This window comes from Phascolarctos cinereus, unplaced genomic scaffold (assembly GCF_003287225.1).
Source record: "Phascolarctos cinereus isolate Bilbo 61053 unplaced genomic scaffold, phaCin_HiC Scaffold_3;HRSCAF=262, whole genome shotgun sequence".
Lineage (NCBI taxonomy): Eukaryota > Metazoa > Chordata > Mammalia > Diprotodontia > Phascolarctidae > Phascolarctos > Phascolarctos cinereus.
This window is the reverse complement of record NW_027555736.1, coordinates 100,331,190-100,352,162: the sequence shown is the minus strand read 5'-3', so window position 1 is coordinate 100,352,162 and position 20,973 is coordinate 100,331,190. Positions and strand designations below refer to the sequence as shown.

At 40.2% G+C, this 20,973-nt stretch overlaps 1 protein-coding gene across 1 annotated transcript in view; it reads left to right on the top strand.

Annotated features, from left to right (window-relative positions):
• Nucleotides 1-20,973, top strand: part of RBM20 (RNA binding motif protein 20) — a 239,187-nt gene that overhangs the window by 185,925 nt on the left and 32,289 nt on the right. Inside the window, exons 6-7 of the mRNA XM_020988006.2 lie at nt 8,593-8,736; nt 11,745-11,876. Coding sequence (XP_020843665.2) covers nt 8,593-8,736; nt 11,745-11,876 — 276 coding nt within the window. The remainder of the gene's footprint in view (nt 1-8,592; nt 8,737-11,744; nt 11,877-20,973) is intronic.

The following is a 20,973-nucleotide window of genomic DNA, read 5'->3' as shown; positions in this document are numbered from 1 at the left end:
CTTAGTATTGGTTTTGTCTTTCCAGAACCTTAAGCATTAGAGCATTCACATAAATGAAGATACATAAAGCACAGAGAAAAGTCGTGGTTTGCAAAGATGCCATAGATTGTCCAAGGGATAAAATATACATACTTCAAATTAGTCATGAGCCAGCTGTTGTTTCCAGTGTGAGCATCTGCATCTTAGAGATAGGCAAATGTCAGAGCTTGATTTGTTATTTTGTTGATTGTCTAGACTTAAGAAAGCAATGGAGAAAATGTAAATAAAGCACACTAAACCTAAAAGTTTGTCATGCATATGGTTGTTAGTTTTTCAGAGTCAGTTGTTAAACATTTACCAGCACATCCCTACTTTGGGACTATTGTACAGGTGCTGAATGCCAGCCATCTACTCCATTCTGTCTTGACACCTTTATATCTGCTTTACTACATTCTGAACTTCTGGCTTCAAATGGAGACCTTGACTGGTTTGTGAACTGGTTGTGAATAAATTCCAGCCTCCTGCTTTTCATGCCAAAGGTGAATCTTCACCTATTAACAATCTAGCCTTTGTCTCTTCACAACAGGATATCATTTTGTCTTTTTATGAAGCATCATATAGCAGAAGGACGGTTGAACTCAGAACCAAGTAACCTTGGCTGTATCCACTGTTCTTCCACCGATTAGCTACATTTCAGGTTATTTCCTTTATTTGAGCTTCAGTTTCTATAAAATGGTGGAGTTGGACTGGTAATCAATCTCTAGGATCCCTTCTGGCTCTAACTTTTTAGTGATTCTAAATAGTTAATGGACATATTGGAGAAAGTTAGTAGAAGAACTTCCAGACAATTTTGGCCCCCCAAAACTGATCACATCATAGACCACCAATACTAATGTGATTAGAAATCTTTCAGAAGGTCCCAAACTCGAGAATTCATATTCACTGGCTAATTGTATGATAGCCTCAAAACAAGGATAAGATGTTGTTTATATTCAATTGATGTTTATATTCAATGCTATATGAGGTAGTTGTCTAATTTAAAGGGGCTTCCAGAATCACAGAAACTCTAGTGTTTGGAAGGAATCTGAATGGGAAAGAACTATATTTCTCTCAGTGCAGCCTAGAATAGCATGAGCTTTTTGGCTACCATGTCACCCTGCTGACTCTTGTTGAACCTCCCATCTACGAAGACCCCCCAGATCTTTTCTATAGGAGGTGCTATCTAGCCACACACTGGTTCATCCATCCTTATATTGTGGAGTTAATTTTTTTTAGCCCAAGTATAGAACTTTACACATCCCTATCAAGTTTCACCTTGTTAGATGGGCATTCTTCTAGCCTGTCAGGATCTTTTTAGATCCTGATTCTGTCATCCACTGTGTTAGCTATCACTTTCAATCTAATGTAATTAACAAATTTGACAAGAATCCTATCTCTGCCTTCATCTAATCCATTGAATAAAATACTGGATGACATTCTATCAGTTCTTAGAGATCGCATTTCAATTTGGCATCAACTTATGTCAATTTTGGGGGCAGCTAGGTGGCTCAGTGGATAGAGCAGTGGCCCTGAAGTCAGGAGGACCAGAGTTCAAATCCGTCCTCAGACACATAACACTCACTAGCTGTGTGACTTTGGGCAAGTCACTTAACCCCAATTGCCCTCACAAAAAAAGAAAGAAAGACTTATTTCAATTTTGGGGGGTCATTCAGTTCACATATTAGAAAGGTGAGGTGATTTCTACACACAAATTAGCACAGGTTCATGGGGTTCAAGTCAGAATGAAATTAGGCCACTACTGAAGGAAGTCAGATTTAGGGGAGTGAAACAAATTGTTGAAATTGGAATTGACACTTCAGAGAGAAAGGGCAACCCTTCCCTAGATTCCTGAAGCTCGTTGCCTTAGCCAAATTTTTACAGTAATTTATGGTAGATGAGTTCTTTTAATTGAACTCTTTGAACCTGTCTCCAAAGCCTAATCCCTTCCTGCATGTCAGTCCAGGCAATGGAAGATTCTGAAATCTACATGCCCTGGTCTGTTTGCTGTCCTTACTTTCCACCCATCTATAAAAAGTTTGCAGGCAAGTTGAATGATCTGAGAACCAGGCACATGGAGCTTCAGAAACCAGTTTAGAAGCAGTGCAGTGCCCAGTTTTAAATGAGTAACCAGTATGTGTGCAAATGTAAAAACCAGAGCTTCCAGTTTCTACCAGGAGGGATACTCTAACCTGAATCCCTAGTGTCATTCTTGTTGGTACAGGGGTTACTTTTCTGATATCTTGAGCAGGAGAGTTTTGAAGGCAGCTCAGTGTCCCACTCTCACGTGCATCTAACACCTGGGACTTCTGTGGAATCCATATGTATTAGGATGTGAGGACCAGAACCCTGCCACCTTTAAACCATGACAGAAGTATCCCACAAAGAAAATTCCAAAGAAAACAAGCCCTGCATGTATCGGCACACACATGTGTCTTTGGTTGATCTCAGTGTAGCATACAGATATTAAAGTTCAAGGCTGAAATAACTAAGCAAAGAAAGCAGTTATTTGTGATCCAAGGAAAATTAATCAGGCAGGTACATTGAGGCACCATGTCACAGTGGTAGAAATAGCACTGGACTGGAAGTTTGGAGACTGGAATTCTAGTCCAAAATTTACTGCTGACTAACTTAACTGTGAAAGTCACTTCACTTCTCTGGGACTCATTTTTTTCACTTGTAAATTGAAAAGCTTGGGCTAGGTGACTAATAGTTCAACTTATCGGGTTTTGTAAGCACTGTATTTGCTTTTAGAAAATCATTTAATCAAGTAGAGTAGCTCAGGATGATGTGAAAACAGAATACCTTTTTGTGAAAAAAAATTGCAGAGATGTATTTCCTGCTTTTTTTAGAGCTTATAATTTTATCGGGGTGCCCAAGGAGGATCCCTTCTGACATAAAGAAGTGCATAAGGAATATAAATTAAAAGGTGATCTTATACACGTATGATTATATGTATATATACATGCAACATACATATATATTCACATATACATACATGCATGCATGCAACATGGTATTAGTGGGAAAAAAGTGCCAAACATGGAATCAAGAGACCTGGGTTTGAGGTCTGGTTCTGTCACTTACTAGCCCTTTAACCTTGGGCAAATCATTTGACTTCCTCTGAGCCCCATTTTGCTCATCGATAAAATGGAGGTGATACGTGTACTATCTCTCCATCAGGGTTATTGTAGGTAAAGCACTACATAAATATGTGATATTATTGCTGTTATTATTGTGGAACAATTGTGTATCTAAGTGGAACTGGGGTGGTAGTCAAAAAAGGGGACACAGGAATTTCCTATTTAGATAAAGGAGATTCGAGAAAACTATTATTATCACCATTCCTTTCGTTAGTCTGGGAAAGTTTCCAGGAGGAATGGGATTTTAGAACTTACCCAAGGGTACTGAAATATATATTTGTTAAATTCAAAAAAAATTTTTTTTACAGGCAATTCATTTTGGCCCCTTTCCTGTGTTAGTTTCTACCCCTGTGATTAATTGCCTTTCATTGACTTAATGGTGTGTTAGAAGGTATTTATTCTTTGGGAGGTGGATATTCCAGCCTAGCCAGCAGTGATTGCATTAATAATGTGGGAATGAGAACTCAGAATTTTCTTTCAAGCTAGAGAGAAAACTCTGAAGCTGATACTGCTCTTTACTTCCCTCATCACTGGGCAGTGGGGCAAGGACAGGTGTGCTAAAATCTTTACAGAGTTTTGGGGTATGTTTTGTTTTTCATTCATAGTGCAGATAGCAACTTTGCCTAAGTGAAGTTGTATGTTGACCACAGAAGAGTTGGGCACAAAGACATATACCAGCTCCCAGCTTGCCAAACCCAAATGAGAAACCACTTTGCTGAACTTGATCTTGAAAACTCACTTGATTTGCATCTTGCTTTGAACTGCTCACTCTAATTGAGGTCTGAGATCCAGAGCTCTTTAAAAGGGCACTCCCATCCTTCTCCTCAGAAGGGTTCTAAATGTCATTAGCTCAGCTCAGTTACATACCTCTTACATGTGTAGATCTGTCTTTGCACAGAATGCAGAAAGCTCCATTTCCACTTAAGGGAGATGGGTGATTGCTTTGGGAACTTCATTAACAACATGCAGACTGGTCTTTCCACTTTTGGGAAATAGTTACCACTGGGAGAGCAATTGATGTCTGAGTCCCTTTAGGAAGAGGTATGATGTGAGGCACTTAGCCTCCTATCTGAGACTAAACTCCAAAAGAGGAATTTTTAGTGAATTTAATTGTCCTCAGTACAAAGAAGAAATAAAACCTTTTCAAAATGGAATTGCCAAGTAATAGCCCTTGCACAAATCTCCAGTTACATTATTATCTTTACATAAGAGGCAACCCAAGGGGCAATTAGGTGGTGCAGTGAATAGAGCACCAATCCTGGAGTCAGGAAGACCTGAGTTCAAATCCAGCCTCAGACACATAACACTTATTAGCTGTGTGACTCTGGGCCAAGACACTTGACCTCATGCCTCACAAAAAAAAAAAAAAAGAGAGAGAGGTGGGGGGAGGCAACCCAGACCTAAATCCTAGTTTGAAGTAAGATTTTACTTTAGCTATGGAAATTTAAAGTATAATCTTGTAACCTGTTTGTTTTTAGAGATGAGTCTTTTTGTTTCATAGAGTAGACTCATGCCTCAGTATTTTTTGAGCTACTGATATGTGCTAAACATTATAAGCATAAGAAGGACATAATTCCTGCCCTTTGGAAGCTTCTTTTTTAACGACTTTTATCAATCATTTTGAATGTCTTTGTTTATATATGTGGGCCTTGGTGTGCAGGCATGGATTCTTCCTCCCTATTCGTTCACTGTACAAACCCTAGGAACCTGACCCATCTCCTCATGCACTCCTATCATACTGTCCCTTCTTGGATCCTACTTCTGAATAGCTAAAAGCTGTTGGAGGACCATATGGACTGGGCCTACTATAAATTCATATTGTCTGAACCCACCTTGGGTCTCACCATTGCACCGCAATCCTTTTTTTCATCTATGAAGAATGCTCTTTTTTACTCCTCACAATGGCTTTTCATAGATCGTGGATTTAGAGCCAAAAGGGACCTGAGAGATTACCTGGTCCAACCCCCTCCTTTTACAGATGAGAATTTGAGACCCTAAGAGGTTCAATAATTTGCCCACTCTCACACAGGTTTTAATCAGCAGGGCCAGGAGTTGAACTGAGGTCCTCTGACTCCAATTCCAAAGCTCTAGTCTTTGGTAGCATGGTCTTCTCACTCCTCCATCCTGCGCCCATCCTCAAGTTTCACTCAGGGAATGATCTTCTTTCTAATTTATTGAGAAGATTGAGGCCATCTGACCCAAGTTCTCTCAATTCCTCTCCTCTTTGCTTTGCAATCTTTCTACAACTTCTGCTGCTCTTCCAGGATGAGGTTGCCCTTCTCCTCACCAAAACTAATCCCTTTGTTGGTACCCTAAAACCCATGCCTTCTCATTTCCTCTAGTGGCTTGCCACATCAAATATTATCCATCTCCAGAAACAACCATGCCTTTTTAGACATAAACAATGTGTGAATTTATTTTGCCCTACTACGTTTGTTTGTTACAAGGGTAGGCTTTTATTAGGGACTTATGAGAAGAGAAAGGGGGGTAGTGAAAGTGATATAAAAAAAATAAGAAAAGAAAGAAAAGACTAGCAATGCCACATTAGAAATACACAGAAGAGAGTAGAAGTAAATTCAGAAGAGGACACTGATGAGCAAGGCAGGTGCTATTATCATGTTAAATTTAATATAAGTTTCAAAAAATAAGCTGTACATAACAGAGATAAAAACTATTACTCTCTCATATTCAAGCTCTACCTATCTACGGGCTCTTTTCCCAGTGTTTACAAATATGCTTAGGTCTTCCCTATCCATTGAAAAACAAACAAAAAACCTTTTTTTTAAACTCCTGCACCTACCTTAATATTGTTGCTGTTGTTGTTAAGTTGCTTTTAGTTGTGTCTGACTCGTCATGACCCCACTAGAGTTTTCTTGGCAAAGATATTGGAGTGGTTTGCCATTTCCTTCTCCAATTGAGATACTGAGGCAAGCAGAGGTTAAATGACTTGCCTAGGGTATCACAGCTAGTTAAGTGTCCAAGTTTGGATTTGAACTCAGGTCTTTCTAACTTCAGGCCTGGCACTCTAGCTACTATGCCTCCTTGCTGCCCAGAAGGATGGTTTATGCTCCCCTCTCCCTCACCAACCATTTGATGTCTTGCTATCTGGCTTCAAACTTCACGACTCCGTTGAGATTTCTCTCTCAGAGGTCACCAGTGTTGTAATTATTAAATCCTATGACTTTTTCTAAAGGTTCCTCTCCCTGGACCATTCCATGACAATCAACACTTCAGAAGTCTCCTGTTTGGGCTTTTGGGGCACTGCTTCTCCTGACTGTCCAGCTGCTGGTTCATTGGTTCGACTGGTTCATTGTTATTTTTCTGACCCCCCAAAGTATGGATGTCCACTATGGCCATCCTGCAGTCCATTTTCCTCTCAATACACTCTCTTCCTGAGTGATCCTATTCATCCCATGAGTTCAGTAATAATCACTGTGCTCATGACTTCACACTGTCTTCTCTGCCCCCATCCTTGCACCCAGAATCTCCCCCTGGATGCCCCAGTGGCACCTCAAGTGGAAACATGACTGGAGCTGAACTCATCTTCCCACTTTCCCACTTTAGAGTCAGCATTCCATAGTGGACAGAATGCTGGACTTGGAGTCAGGAAGACCTGAGGTCAAATTTTATTTCTTATACTGTTGTCCTTACCAGCTGTATGACCCCAGGAAAGTCAACCTCTCTGAGTTTCAGTTTCCTCACATGAAAAACAGGGATAATATTTGTAGCACCTATCTTGCAGGATTGTTGTCAGGCTCAAGTGAGATTATGGATACTAAGCACTTTGCAAACTTCTGTATAAATGCCAGCTGTTATTGCTATTACTAATAGTTAAATTAAAATGTTATCTAAGTGGAAGCTAGGTGGCACAGTGGAAAAAGTGCTGGGTTAAGATTCAGGAAGATCTGAGTTAAAATCCTGCCCCAGACACTTATTAGCTTTGTGACCCTGAGCAAGTGACTTAAAGCTCTGTCTGCCTCAGTTTCCTGATCTGTAAATAATAGCACCTCCCTCCCAGGGTTGTGATGAGATATTTATAAAAATACTTTGTAAACCTTAATGCATATTATTATTATTTTTTATTAATTTCCTAGTTGTCCAGGCTTGAAACTTCAGATCTTTGATTCCTTCAGCTTCTCCTATACAGTCAGTTGCTAAGTCTCAGGAATTCATTCTTCATAAGATCTCTTGCATCCATCCTTTTCTCTCATCCTTACTGCCAGCAGTGTAGTTCAGTCTCTCATTATCTCCCACCTGGACTATTATAAGAATCTCCTAATTAGTGTCCCTGGTCCAGACTCTCTATCTCTCCTGTCTTTCTTTTGCACAGCTGCCATCTTGCTAATGCACGGTCTAAAAAAAAGTCAACAGTCTCCCTTAAAGTACTTCACTTGGCTCCGCATTGTCTAGAAGATAAAACAGAAATGCCTTAGCCTGGCATTTAAGGCAATCTTCAGTCTACCTTTCCAGCTTACTTTACATTGCTCCCCTTCAAGCCAAACTGGACATTATTCTTTGTTCCATACAAAATTAAACTACTGGTATTTCCTTGAACTCAAATGCCATTTCCATGACTTCATGTGTCATTGCCTGTAATGTGTACCCTCCTTATCTCTGCCTTTCACAACAGTTCTCGAAAGCGCAATTTAGGTGCTAACTCATCGGTGAAAGTTTCTGTAATCCCCAAGTGTGAAAATATTTTCTCCTACCTCAAGTTTTTATGAATATTTTATCTAGTTCTCTCTTTAGTAGCAATCACCTACTACTTTGTATTATACTTCTCTGCATAGAAGTCATATACACTCTTAGTAGAATGTAAAGTGCTTGAGCATAAGCCGAGACTATGTAATTTGTTGTCTTTTTATCCCGGGTGTGCAGAATAGTGTCTTGCACTTAGGTACCTCATAAATGTTTATTGAATTGAATTAACTGGAATTTGTCAGCACAGAAAAGACGCAATCTGCCCTCTGAGAAGTTCTGTTCTAATGTCTTCAAGCAAGGGCTTATGGAAACAGATTACTTTTCTTTGTTTATGCACTGCACAAAAATCATGTCATACTACTTAGGCTGGCAGGTATCTAGTCTTGAGAGAGGATTAGATCAAATACCCCCCTTTTCCATGAAGCTTCCACTGATTTTTAAAATCAAAAGAGATTTTCCTCCCTTTCTCAGAGCTTTCATAATGACTTGTTCATGCTCTGTACACCCGTATTTTGTTTTGAATTTTTTTATTTTTTGCTTCCTCTGCTAGTCTACATGTTCCTTGAAGACAGGGGCTGTATTTTATTTATCATTATATCGCTCTCAGCTTGGTATAGGGCTTTATAAAGGACAGGAACTTCGCCACTGTTTGTTGACTGAATGAAAGAACGAATGACTGACTGAATGAATGAGGTATGTTTTGAAGACCAGCACTACCGTTTGTTCCCATTAGTTTTCACAGCGGAAAGTCACTGCTGGCCGAGTGGTACACATCTGCAATCTCCCTGAAGGAAGCTGCACTGAGAATGATGTCATTAACTTGGGACTCCCCTTTGGAAAAGTAACTAATTATATTCTCATGAAGTCTACCAATCAGGTTTGTTTATCTTTCCTTTTCCCTTCAGCTGTATTCTGTACTTTTGCACGAAATACAAGAAATCTGCTAGAAAAGCAGAAAAAATTGTATAAGATTTATATAGATAAGAATGACATTAACTAAAAAGTACTGCCTTCCGTATAGGGAGCTCACCACTACCAGCTGAAAATTCACTTAAAGTTATCCTTTCCAGTGGTTGAGATTTTTACTTGAAGCCATAATTCACTCTGTCCTTTTTTTTTGTAAGTCTCCAGTGGCTGGGGCTGGGGGTAGGGTCTGTGACCAGTGAACAGAGAAATGTTAATGAGCCCATAACAAAGATAGAAACCATGACCTTGGCCCCAGGAGCCCCATATTCTACCCACAGAGCTAATACTATATTCCACATCAACCCCTTGGATGTGTTAGGCTGAATTTAGAGCCAGTCAAGAGCTGACTGGGAACAGGTTTTATCAATTAGTGCTTTGTGATAGCTGTCAACTCTCTTTTCTCTGACATCTAGCTCTTCCAACAGCCCCAAGCCAGCACAGGGAAGAGTGTGAAATTATTAAAAGGTATATTACTGCTCCCCTTTACACATGAGGAGCAGAACCAGTGAATGATCTTACATTTCCTGAAGTGCCTGGTATTCTGGGGACTGAGTATTTTTTAGCTCCATTTCCAAAGACAAAAAGGAGTATTAATTTTCTGATAGGAGTCAAAAAATTCTTGCTTTTACCTTTGAGTCATGATACGCAAGAAGAAGCCTTTTCTCTATGGTGATTCCCCACTGGCCCTGATTCTTTTTCCTCATCACAGTTCCTCATAAAACTTGGCAACTCAGTCACAAATATTCCTCCATTTATTTTGCTCATCCTAAGGTGTGTGGCCACTCTCTTTGGTTAAAGGTTCTAGAGTTCTACTTCCAATATAAATGCATTGAGATTCCCTGTGCTGCTGTGGATTCGCTATTTTTTTTTTATTTCTACTTGATAGCTGGCACTACTAGAGGATTTACATATAAAAATCACATAGAAATCTGGTTGGCAGGGCTGGGAATCTGACCTATGGCACCTGATTGCGTAGTCCTTCTCACTTGGCTATGAGCTGGCCTAGAACAGAGAAAGTAGCTAATAAGAAACTAATTTTTTTTTCTTTAAAAAGGATTTCATATACATTTTCCCCCCTGAATCTGTCACAAGAGATTCAACTCAAAGGTTTGAGAAAGGCTTCGAGCTTAGATAAGGTGCTCACTCTTGGAGCTTCCTAGTCACCCATGCCTTTTCCTCCTCAACCCTCATGGAAAGTAGGGTTGAATTTATTTCAGTCAATTTAGTTGATTTTTTTTAAAGCTTTTGGAATAAACAAACAGGTTAACCCGGTCAAAATAATCAGTCAAAAAACACCAGGTAGACAGATTCTCAGAAGAAATATCTTCACCTCTACCCCCACACACCCATAATGTTTTATGGGAGGAGTTAAAGAGAGAAGAAAATGTGAAGTGGTCAACAAAATAGTTTTCTTTCTTCTTGACACACAAGAAACACACTTCCAGGCTTTGCCTGTGTCCTATAACTTCAGGCATATGCATTTCAGACTTAAATTCAGAAGAAATTAGTTCTAATACAGGATCTGCAACTATGTCATTTGTGATGATGGTAGCCTAGTCATTTCCCTTCTCTGGGGCTCAGTTTCCTCACTAGTAAAATGAAGAGGTTATACTACATGATTTCCAAAATCCCTTCCAGGCATAACATTTTAGGATTCTATGATTTCTGTGTCCACAGACGCTCAGGATTCGGATACTGTGGGCTTATAATTATGTCTCTAGACACCATCACCATCACTAATAATATAAAATATTTAGTGCTTAGCATAAAGGGATACTCAGGAAATATTTATCGATAGACTTGATCCTAGGAGAATCACTTTTGCATTATGTCACCCAAGTTAGTTATGCATATTTAAGATTTAACATACTGTAAACTTAATAATAGCAGGTGTTTATACAACACCTTCAAGTTTTTAAAGCATTGGACATACCTCATCCTTAAACAACCTTGTGAGATAGGTACTGTAGGTAGTATTATCTTCAGGAGACTGAGGCTTAGAGAGATTTAGTGACTTGTCCACATTTGCATAGCTAAGCATGTGCAGGACGAGACCTTACAAGTCATATGGTCCAAAGCTTCCTCATTTATAAAATGACTGGATAGTTTCTGTATTCCTTTTAGCTCTAAACCTGTGATGCTATTATAAGTATCATAGGCAGGATTCGAACCCATGTTTTTCCTTATACCAAGTCCAGTGTTTCCTCTGGCGTGCCTTGCTTCTTTATTATAAACTGCCATAAAATCATAGGATCATGCATTTATTAAGCATTTATTAATTTATTAAGCCCTTGCCACGTGCCCAGACACTGTGCTATCTAGTAAGGATTCGAAAAAAAGGCCAATAAAAGTCCCTGACCTCAGAAAACTTACATTCTCATAGGGAAGACAACATGTAAATAAGTGGGTACATACAAGATATATACAGGGTAGATGGAAAGTGATCTCAGAATGGAAGTCACTAATAGCTGGGGGGCCTGGGAAAAATCTCCTGTAGGAAGAGGGCTTTGAATTGAATCTTAAAGGAAGCCCAGGAAGCTAAGAGGTAGAGTTGAGGAAGAAGAGCATTCCATGCATGGGAAACAGTCAGTGCAATGGCACAGGTATTTAACGCTAGAAGGGACCTTTAAAGTCATGTAATCCAGCCTCATGTTACAAGAGAGTCAACTGAGGCCCAGGTTGTAGGTAGCAAAGATGGGAGTCAAATTTATATTCCTTGACTCCAAATGCAGGGGTCTTTCCACTACACCATGGGACTCAAGTAAGGAATGATTTTACAATGTGACTATCTTAAAACAAGCTGCCTTTGATTCCATAGTAACGGAACCACCTTGGTTGGGGGCCAAGACTGATCTTCTTAATAACAAATAAAAAGTGCTAACACATGAGTCCAATAAGTATTTTTTTTCTTTGGTATAGGCTTTTCTGGAAATGGCTTACACTGAAGCTGCCCAGGCAATGGTACAATATTACCAAGAAAAGTCTGCTGTGATTAATGGTGAGAAATTGCTCATTCGGATGTCCAAGAGATACAAAGAGCTGCAATTGAAGGTAAAGAAGGAAGGAGAGGGTTCTTGTTTTTTTGTACTATGACCATGCCTTGGCTGAGAAGAAGAGCACTCAGTGCTATTGTTTGCTACCAAATATGCTTCTTTCCTTCCTTTTTTCTCTCCTAGTCTCTCCCTCTACACCTTCTTCTCTTAGTCTTCTGTTCCCTTTCTCTTCCCTCTCCCTGCCTCGACTTCCTTGCCTTAGACCTGTCACTGACTCCAATGGGCACAACTTACCCTCAGTGGCTTCATCAGAGTGAGAGAAAGTTTTTGGATTATCAGTCTCAGGAGTGTATCCAGAAAACCCAAATGCAGATTTTCAGATCTGCCTGGAGGATTAAAGGCAAAAGCCAAAAGCCAAAAGGCAAAGACATATTTGTCTGTCTAGGTGCCAGGACTCTGATATGTCTACGTTTGCAAGTTAACTAGTGGATCAACCACTTTCCAACATTAGATACAAAATTCCTTTGCCAGCAGTTTTGTTTCAAGCCAGACCCCTGCACAGTCCTCGATTAGAGAAAAAGTTTTGCTCGTTTCAAATAAGGGAAATGTCTTTTCTACATTTACATTAGTCAAACTTGGCAGAAGCTGCTGTTCTCTTGGGATCTATCCCAGAGGACTGGAATTGAATTTCCACACTGAATTCTCACTGGAATTCTAATTAGGACTAATAGCCATAGTTATCATCATCAAAACACAAAGTCTCCAGACACTTTCTTCCTGGGAGAGAACTCAGGGACATGCCTTTCTAAAGTTTTTCCCAAAAACCCAGACCCTCTATTTCTGACAGTTCAAGCGTAGACCTTGCTGATAGCCCATTATGGATAAGCAGGTGCCTTCTAGGTATCTTATCCAGGGCCTTTTTCTGGGATTCCATGAAAATTACCGTGTTTTTCATTTACACATATTTTAGCATCCTGCTATTTCAAAGGACCCTGCAAAAAACTTAGAATGACTCTACAGGGGAGATCCTGGGACTACATGGATCTGTGACAAGAGCCTTTCTCTTTCATGCAGTCTCACCAGGGCTCCCAAAAAGCAATTGGGTTGGTTCTATTTCTCTATCTTTTAACTGTTGTTTTAGCCAATGACTCCAAGAGGGAAAGGAAAGGAGATGAAAAACAATCAAGTTTCTCCCCTTTCTAATCAATCCTTTGCATGGCTGGCAAAGTAATATTCTTAAAGCACAGGGATGACCATGTCACTCCTCTGATCGCCAGACTCCACTGACTCCCCATCTCATCTAAGATCAAATACAAATTCCTCTGTTTGTACTTTTCACAACCCAGCCATACCTGATAACCCTAACCATATATCCTGCCTACCTTTTCAGAATTGCTATACATTACTTTCTTTCCTGTACTCTACGGTCCAGCCAAATTAGCCTTCTAGCTAGTCCTCATATACAACATACCATACCCCATCTTCCTGCTTTTGCACAGGATGCCTCCTCTCCCCACTCCCTACCCCCATGCCTGAAATGCCATCTCTCCTCATCTCTTGGAATCCTTAGTTTCCTTCAAAACTAAATTCAGCTCAAATACCACCTCCTACCTAGGCTTTACCTGATCCCAACTGCTAGGGCCTGCTCCAGAAAATCACTTTGTATTTATTGTTTATATACATTTTGTATCTGTATGTGTACATATATTGTCTCTTCATGGAATGTAAGCTCCTTGAGGGCAGGGACTATTTCATTTTTGTCTTTGTATCCCACATACCTGGCATGGTGCTTGCCATATAAAGGGCCCTTAATAAATACTTGTTGATTGATTGTTGATTGACTTTTCATACTTTACCATGTACTCTAGTTATTGTGTCTCCTACTAGACTGTAAATTCTTTGAGGCCAGGAACTATGGTCTTCTCCATTTCTCTGTCCCACTCAGTACCTAGTCCAGCATGATGCACAAAGTGGAAGCTCAATAAATGCCTTCGATGAATGTGAGAAAAAAGAGATAGAGAAGATGAAGAGGCATTCTGAAGTGTGTTCCTCTTACCCTCTGAAGGAATCAGATGAAATTAAAGCTGTGCAGAACAGGACCAGAATGTTCTGCCACTTCAGGCCAGAGAGCTCAGCAGCAGCAGCAACATATACTTACTGAGTACTATATATATATGTGAGGCTCTGCGGGCATCCGGACCTCAGCCCTTTAAGCCTCATATTTCTGCTGGAATCTTCTGCTCTGCAGAGCAACAGCAGTGGTGGTGTTATTCAATTGGGTCCAATTCTTTATGACCCTCTTTTGGGGTTTTCTTGGCAAAGATACTGGAGTGGTTTGCCATTTCCTTCTCCAGCTCATTTTACAGATGAGGAAACTGAGGCAAACAGTGTTGAGGGACTTACTGTGCAGAGCACAGAGGCAGCCAAGCTAGGGCAACAGGGAAAGGTGCTCTTTTGGCGAGGGTTGGGAGCTAGCGATGGTCTAGGCTTCCTTTCAGCACATCATCCTCATTTCTAAACCAGGACAGTTGAGACACTCTTGGAAAACATCTGATGAGCTGGACAGTCATCTGCATTTAGAATCATCAAGAGAGAATTCCAGCATGTGATAGCTAGGGAGGCCATTGGATATGATCTATCTAAACCCTCCCCTGCCTCCTATAATTTTTTTCAGAAGAGGAAGCAGACCCAGAAAGGGGAAATGATTTTCCTGAGTTCATAAAGATCCTGAGCCCAGTGTACAGAACTTCATGGAACAGTGGATAGAGATGGGCTTGGAGTCAGAAAGACTTGAATTCAAATCCAGCCTCTGTCACTTACTAGGGTGTGACCCTGGACAATGTCACTTAACCTCTCTTTGCCTCAGTTTCATCATTTGTGAAATGGGGATAATAATAGCATTTACCTCCCAGGGTTGTTATGAGGATCAAATGAGATAATATTTGTAAAGCACTTATGCCTGGTGCATAGTAAATGCTATGTAATGTCAGTTCTTATGATTATCATCATCATTATTATATAATTGTAATGTGCTTAGCACAGTGCCTCGTATATAGTAAGCACTCTATAAATGTTAACTATTATTATAAAAAGGCATTGTGAAGGGGTGTAAAGGCACCAAGAGCTGTAGTCCTGAAGATTATAGCATTGTCTAATTAATTTAACCCTTTGTTAAGATGTCACAAATGTTGACTGAGCACCTACCATGTATAAACCATCATACCAGGCACTGTAGTATGACTATAATAACAGTAGCTAATATATCATATTTTAAGTTTAGAAGTCACTTAACATATATTATATAATTTGATACCCACAAAAGCCCTTTAAAAGGGGTGCTGTTATAAGGCCCAGTTTTACAGATGAGGAAAGCAAGGCTAAAAGGTTGATTGACTTATGTAAGGCCACACAGCTAGCGAGAATCTAACCAGGTTATCTAGGGCTTTATCTACCATGCCACCTTGTTGCCTCTGCGATAGGAGATGCAAAATGAGACATTCATTCTTGCCACGGTCAGTGCGGGAATTTGTTTTGTGTGACTATGCGTGTCTGTTACAAGGGTTTTGTGTTTTGTTTCTTTTTCTCCCCCATTGGCTGGGGAGAGGGAAAGAAGAGAGGAGGAAGGGAAAGAAAATAAACGCTTATTAATTGGGACAAAAAACCCAACAACAAATAAATGAGTAGAAAATCTTTTTAGTAACTTACAGTATAGTTGGAGAGACAAGACAGAAATCTAAGGAGATTTAACCGATAAAACTATTCTGAGTTTAGAGGAAGGAGAAATCAGTGTGGCTTGGAGTAAGTCGGAGAGATTTCGTGAAAGGGGATGGATTTGATCAGGGCCTGGAAGTCTGGGGGGATTTGGCTGGGTGGTGTAGAAGGGGAGATCGTTCCTGGAGGGGGAAATAATACAAATTAAATGCAGAGATGAGAAAACATAGCAATAAGAAGAATGAGACAGTTTTGATAGCACTCATTTCTGAGGTGCTCTGTGCTACCCTGTGGCCTTAGTAATAATAACTGGCATTTGTGTAACTCTTCTAATAAGTGTACAAAGCACCTTACATGGAGTTCTAATCTGGGGACTTGCAACACTGCCCCTTGCCCTCTGCCTTTTATAAGTGCAGCTCTGCTACATCCCCAGGCAATAGGTAGCTATACAACAGCCATACTTATCTTCATTTTGCACATGGATAGAGTAAGGTTTATACAGTCAACCCCAGGAGACTGGGCCAGATGGGCAAAGCCAGGACTGGGCCTGAGCCCTTGACAACTTAGCCTGGGGATGAAGCCTCCAAGCATTTCAGCCTTCCTGTGGGTCTATCTGCACTGCCTTAGAGCCAGCATCCTTTGGGGGACAATTCTGCCAAGGTCTTGAAACCATGTGAATCTCTCACTATTTTGTCTTCAAATCAGCATATACGAGTTCTTGTGCTGCTTATTAGTCTTTTATTGTATAGCTTTGTTGCACGTAGCTGGTAAGTATAACATCTTCTTGTTCCCTGGGCCAAGAGAGGTTTCATAACCATTTGTCTTGTTTGACCTTTAGCCACATGTTGAAGAGATTCAGCAACCCCTGGGCCATAAAATAAAGGTCAAACAGTACTTGTTTGTGACTCCCTGTTCCCTCAAAAGCCTTTTCTCTCATTTTTGTCAGATTCCTCAAGGTCATGCTTTAGCTGTATATGGAGTCAAGGATGGCTTTGGAGGGCAAATAATTACTTCCATAGAACCTCAAAGATGGAACGAATCTCAGAGATCATCAAGTCCAAGAATCCCTTTGATATCTTCTCTTATAAGTGGTCCTCTAGCTTCCATATGGAAATGGGGGGAACCCATTCCTGTCTTACATATCCCTTCCCCCATTTCACCTTTGGACAGTTTTGTTAGGAAGTTTCTCCTTATATCAATGAAGCTAAAATCTGTGTCTCTGAAACTTCTAGATCTTTCTTCTAATTCTGCCCTCTGAGGCCAAGCAGACCAAGTTTAATTTTTTTCTATGTGACAGTCATTCAGTATACTTGAAGAGTGGTATATTTTAACCTTGGTCTTCTCCAGGCTAAATATCTCAGTTCTGTTAAGTGATTCCCATCTAGCATGATCTGGAATCATTTCGCCATCCCAACTATTCCCTTCTGGATATACTCCAGCTTGTCAACAGCCTAAAAACTGACTCCCAGAATCAAACACAGACCTTCCCATTTGGGGTGACCAAAGCAGGATACTGCAGAAGTGTCACCTTCCTCAGTGGAACCTAAGGGTAGCATTTGGTTTTTCAGCAGAACGACTTGAGTAGTTATCTTTTCACTGTTATTTATCATAGTTTCATCTACCACAATTGAGTGGATCCCTACTTCCATTTTCTTCTTGCCCCCAACACAGTTTTTTAAGCCCCCTTTTGTTTTTCTTAGCAAATCATTGCCAGCCTTGGTTGATTCTGAGTTCATTCTGAACTTTAAGGATCTCTCAGAGGACCATACTCCTCATTTGGATTTATCCTCAACTTTCTGCCTATTGATGAGCTCCCCAAAAAGCCACATCAGTATCTTTTCTCTCACTTTTCTTCAGAATTTCTTACTAAGTAGCAATCTCTCTTGAGTTGACTTGCCTTGTATTTTAAGCATTGCTGCTGTTCAGTCATTTTCACTTATGTCAGACTCTTTGTGACTCCCATCTGGAGTTTTCTTGGCAAAGATACTGGAGTGGTTTGCCATTTCCTTCTCCAGCTCATTTTACAAATGGGGAAACTGAGGAAAACGGAGTTAAGTGACTTGCCCAGAGTCACACACCTACTAAGTGTTTGAAGCCAGATTTGAGCTCAAGAAGATGAGTTTTCCTGACTTCAGGCCCAGTGCTCTGGCCACTGTGCCACCTAGTTGCCCCCTATTTTAAGCTATTGCATTCTATCTATTCTTTCTCTGAACTCTGAACTCCATTTTCCCAAATTCTAACATACCTATATTTGGCTTTCCCTTTGTCTATCACAAATTCTAAGAGGAAGTGGGCACTTGTCCCTAAAGATTTCATTATTTATACTTCAACAAAGTTATTCTCTTCTGTCAAGTCAAGAGTAACAATTTCCCTGGTCATTTTCTTCTTCTTCTTCTTCTTCTTTTTTTTTTAAAGGATAAAATTGATAAGGCAAATTAAAAATTATCAGCTGCTCAGCTTTTGGCGGAAAGTTAATCCCAATAGATGTACAGATAGTTTCAGTCCCCCATTTTTTCTCTATCGTGCCTTAGGACAAGTTGGGGAACCTACAGCCTCCAGGCCACACGTGGCCCTACAGGTCCTCAAGTGTAGTCTTTTGACTGACTCTAAATTTTACGGAACAAATTGGATTCAGTCAAAGGACCATACTCAAAGACCTAGAGGGCCACATGTGGCCTGGAGGCCAGTTCCCCACCCCTGCCATAGGACATTTGTTGTGAGTTTCCTGAACTCCTTATCTAGTTGTTCCTGTGATCCAGGTGGTCTGTAGCATAATCGTTTATCCCGCTCATTTCTTTTATCCCTACCACCTGACATTTATTTAGTTGGTTGGGTTTTTTTTAATTGAGGCTGGGTTTCCATAAGTTGCCCAGGCTGGATGTCTGGAAGCATTCTTGCTGGATCCCAGAGCTGATTGGCAGGGAAGTTTTGGCCTGCTCTGTTTCTGACCTCGTCTTGCTTGCACCTTTTAGGCAGCCTAGTAACCCTCAGCTCCCAGAAGCTCACCGTAATTGTGCCAGACTTAGTGCAAACACATGATGGGCTTTAGACCTATTGCAACTCAGAACTACTGAGTTCAAATAACCCACCAGCCCCAGCCTCCCCATTAAGAGGGATTACAGGCATGCCCTATCATTTATTTAGCCTTCAAAGCACTTTTACCTTCATCATCTCTTCAGATACCCATCATGACCCCAAAAGGTAGGCAGAGAAAGTATTATTATCTTCTTTTACAGATGAGGAAACTGAGGCTTGGAAAATTTCAGTAATCTGTACAGGGTCTCATGATTGGGAAGAGCACATCTGGGATCAGGTTTCCTGCTTTCAACTTCAGGTTTTTTTCTACTATATACTATCCTGCTTTAAAAAAAATTAATTAAAACATTTCTACTGACTGCTCACCCCCAGGAAGGGGGAAGAAATTAATTGGGCATTTTATCTTATTCAGCCTTCATTAACCCAGGAAAGTAGCTATCAAGTCTGTTTTTTTTTTCTTCACTCAATCTCACCCCAACATCATCATGGCTTTTGAGCTCGATGGTTGAGAAGTGTCCTGTATTTGAGAGCAGGAAAAAAGAATTTTTTTTTAATCCAAGAAAGACATCTTCTAGCCTAGGAGGGTATCACCAAACATACTTCTCTGACCCTGGGGATTTAGGGAATCTTTCTCTGGGTAATTGCTGGGCCTTCATTGCTTGAGATTTTCAGGCAGCCACTAGAGGATGCTGTAAACAGTGGGGAAAGATTAAAGACTTCCCTCTGTAAGGGAGGCCAGCCACACACTTAGAGACTTTCTCAGTGAAGAAAGGGAAGGGAATAAGCATTTATTAAGTACCTGCTCTGAAAAGCAAAATGAAGTTGAGTGTAAGCTAAAAGAGAGATGGTACTGGTCCCTAATATGACTGAAGCCCAGAGGCAATCCTAACTCATTCCCCCTTCTTGACCACTTCAGCCTTTCTCTTCACCTTCTTCCTTCCTCCTTCTCCTCTGTTGTCTTTGGGTACTGACCCAGCTTCCAGCTCCCAACGTCTCCCCTGGGATAGTAGAGAGGACTTATGGTAGCAAGATGGAACTGACTCTGGGAAGCAGCAAAAGTCCTGTCTGTGTCAAATTGATTTCCTACTTTGGAAACTTTTTTAAACTTTTTCTTTTTTTTGCCTTTTAGCTATTAGTGGAAAAATCAAGGCCTTGAACATCAAGAGACCTGAGTTCTAGTCTCAGTCTAACCAGCTGTGTAACCTTGGCAAGTCACTTAAACTGTTTGCCTCAGTTTCCTGAACTGTGAAATGTGGATAATAATAGCACCTTCCTCACAGTGTTGTTGAAGGGATCAGATGAGATGTTTGTAAAAAGTGCTTAGCACAGTGCATAGCACGTAGGAGGCACTACATGAAGCCTTATTCCCTTCCTTCTAACCCTTCCCTTCCTCATCCATTAACTGAGAGAGCTGAATTCGATAAAGACAGAGCCAGGGGGAGGGATGCAGGAGAGAAGGAAAGGGGGAGACAAGTTGTGGAGGAAAGTGGAGGGAAGAAAAGTTACATGAGGATAACAGCCAGAGTAGCCACAGGGGCTCTCTCTAAGAAGAGCTTAGCTGCCTAGCATAGGTCATTATCTCATCACCTCTCTTTCAGAAGACCATGGCTTTTTAGAGATTTTTTTTTTAATGAACATTGATTTTATGCCTTTTGACTATTAGTGAAAAAAGCCAGAATTTGAGTATCAAGAAATCTGAATTCTAGGTCCAGTCTAACTAACTGTGTAATCTTAAGCAAGTCACTTCTCTCTGAGTTCCATTTTCGTCATCTATAACATAAATGATTAAATTAAATGGTCTCTGAAGTCTCTACTATATCTAACATTCTGTAACTCACAGGGGGATAATATAAACATTATATTTCTAGATAGTAAATCCTAACATTCTCCCTTAATTTCATTTTTAAAAATAAGTTTTATATTTCATTTTCTTGAACTTGACAAATTTCCATTAACATGAAAATTGCTACATACAATAAAGAGAAAAAGAGGCTTGTATATGAAATCACAAGGTCCTGTTAAACACAGGTTGCCTTTTAAAACATAATGAATTCAGTTTGCTGGTTTCAAAGCACTCTTGCTTATCCGTGTCTCCCTCTGAAGTTCCTATTGTTATATGCTTTTTAAAATTAAATTTTACTACTTAATTAACAGAAATCTATTTAATGCTTCAATAACCCTCTTTTGTTTTCTTATTCTTTTTGGGGGGCATCCCTACAATATTCTTCCCCTCATATTTCTCCTCCCCAATATAAACAAACAAACTCTCTTGTGACAGATAGTAAGCCAAATCAGCAAAACAGACATGTCTGAAAATATATGTCTCATCTGCACCTTGAGTCTATCACCTCTCTGTCAGTCCTCAGAATCATGGTTGGTCATTGCAATTAACCAATGCAATTGATTTC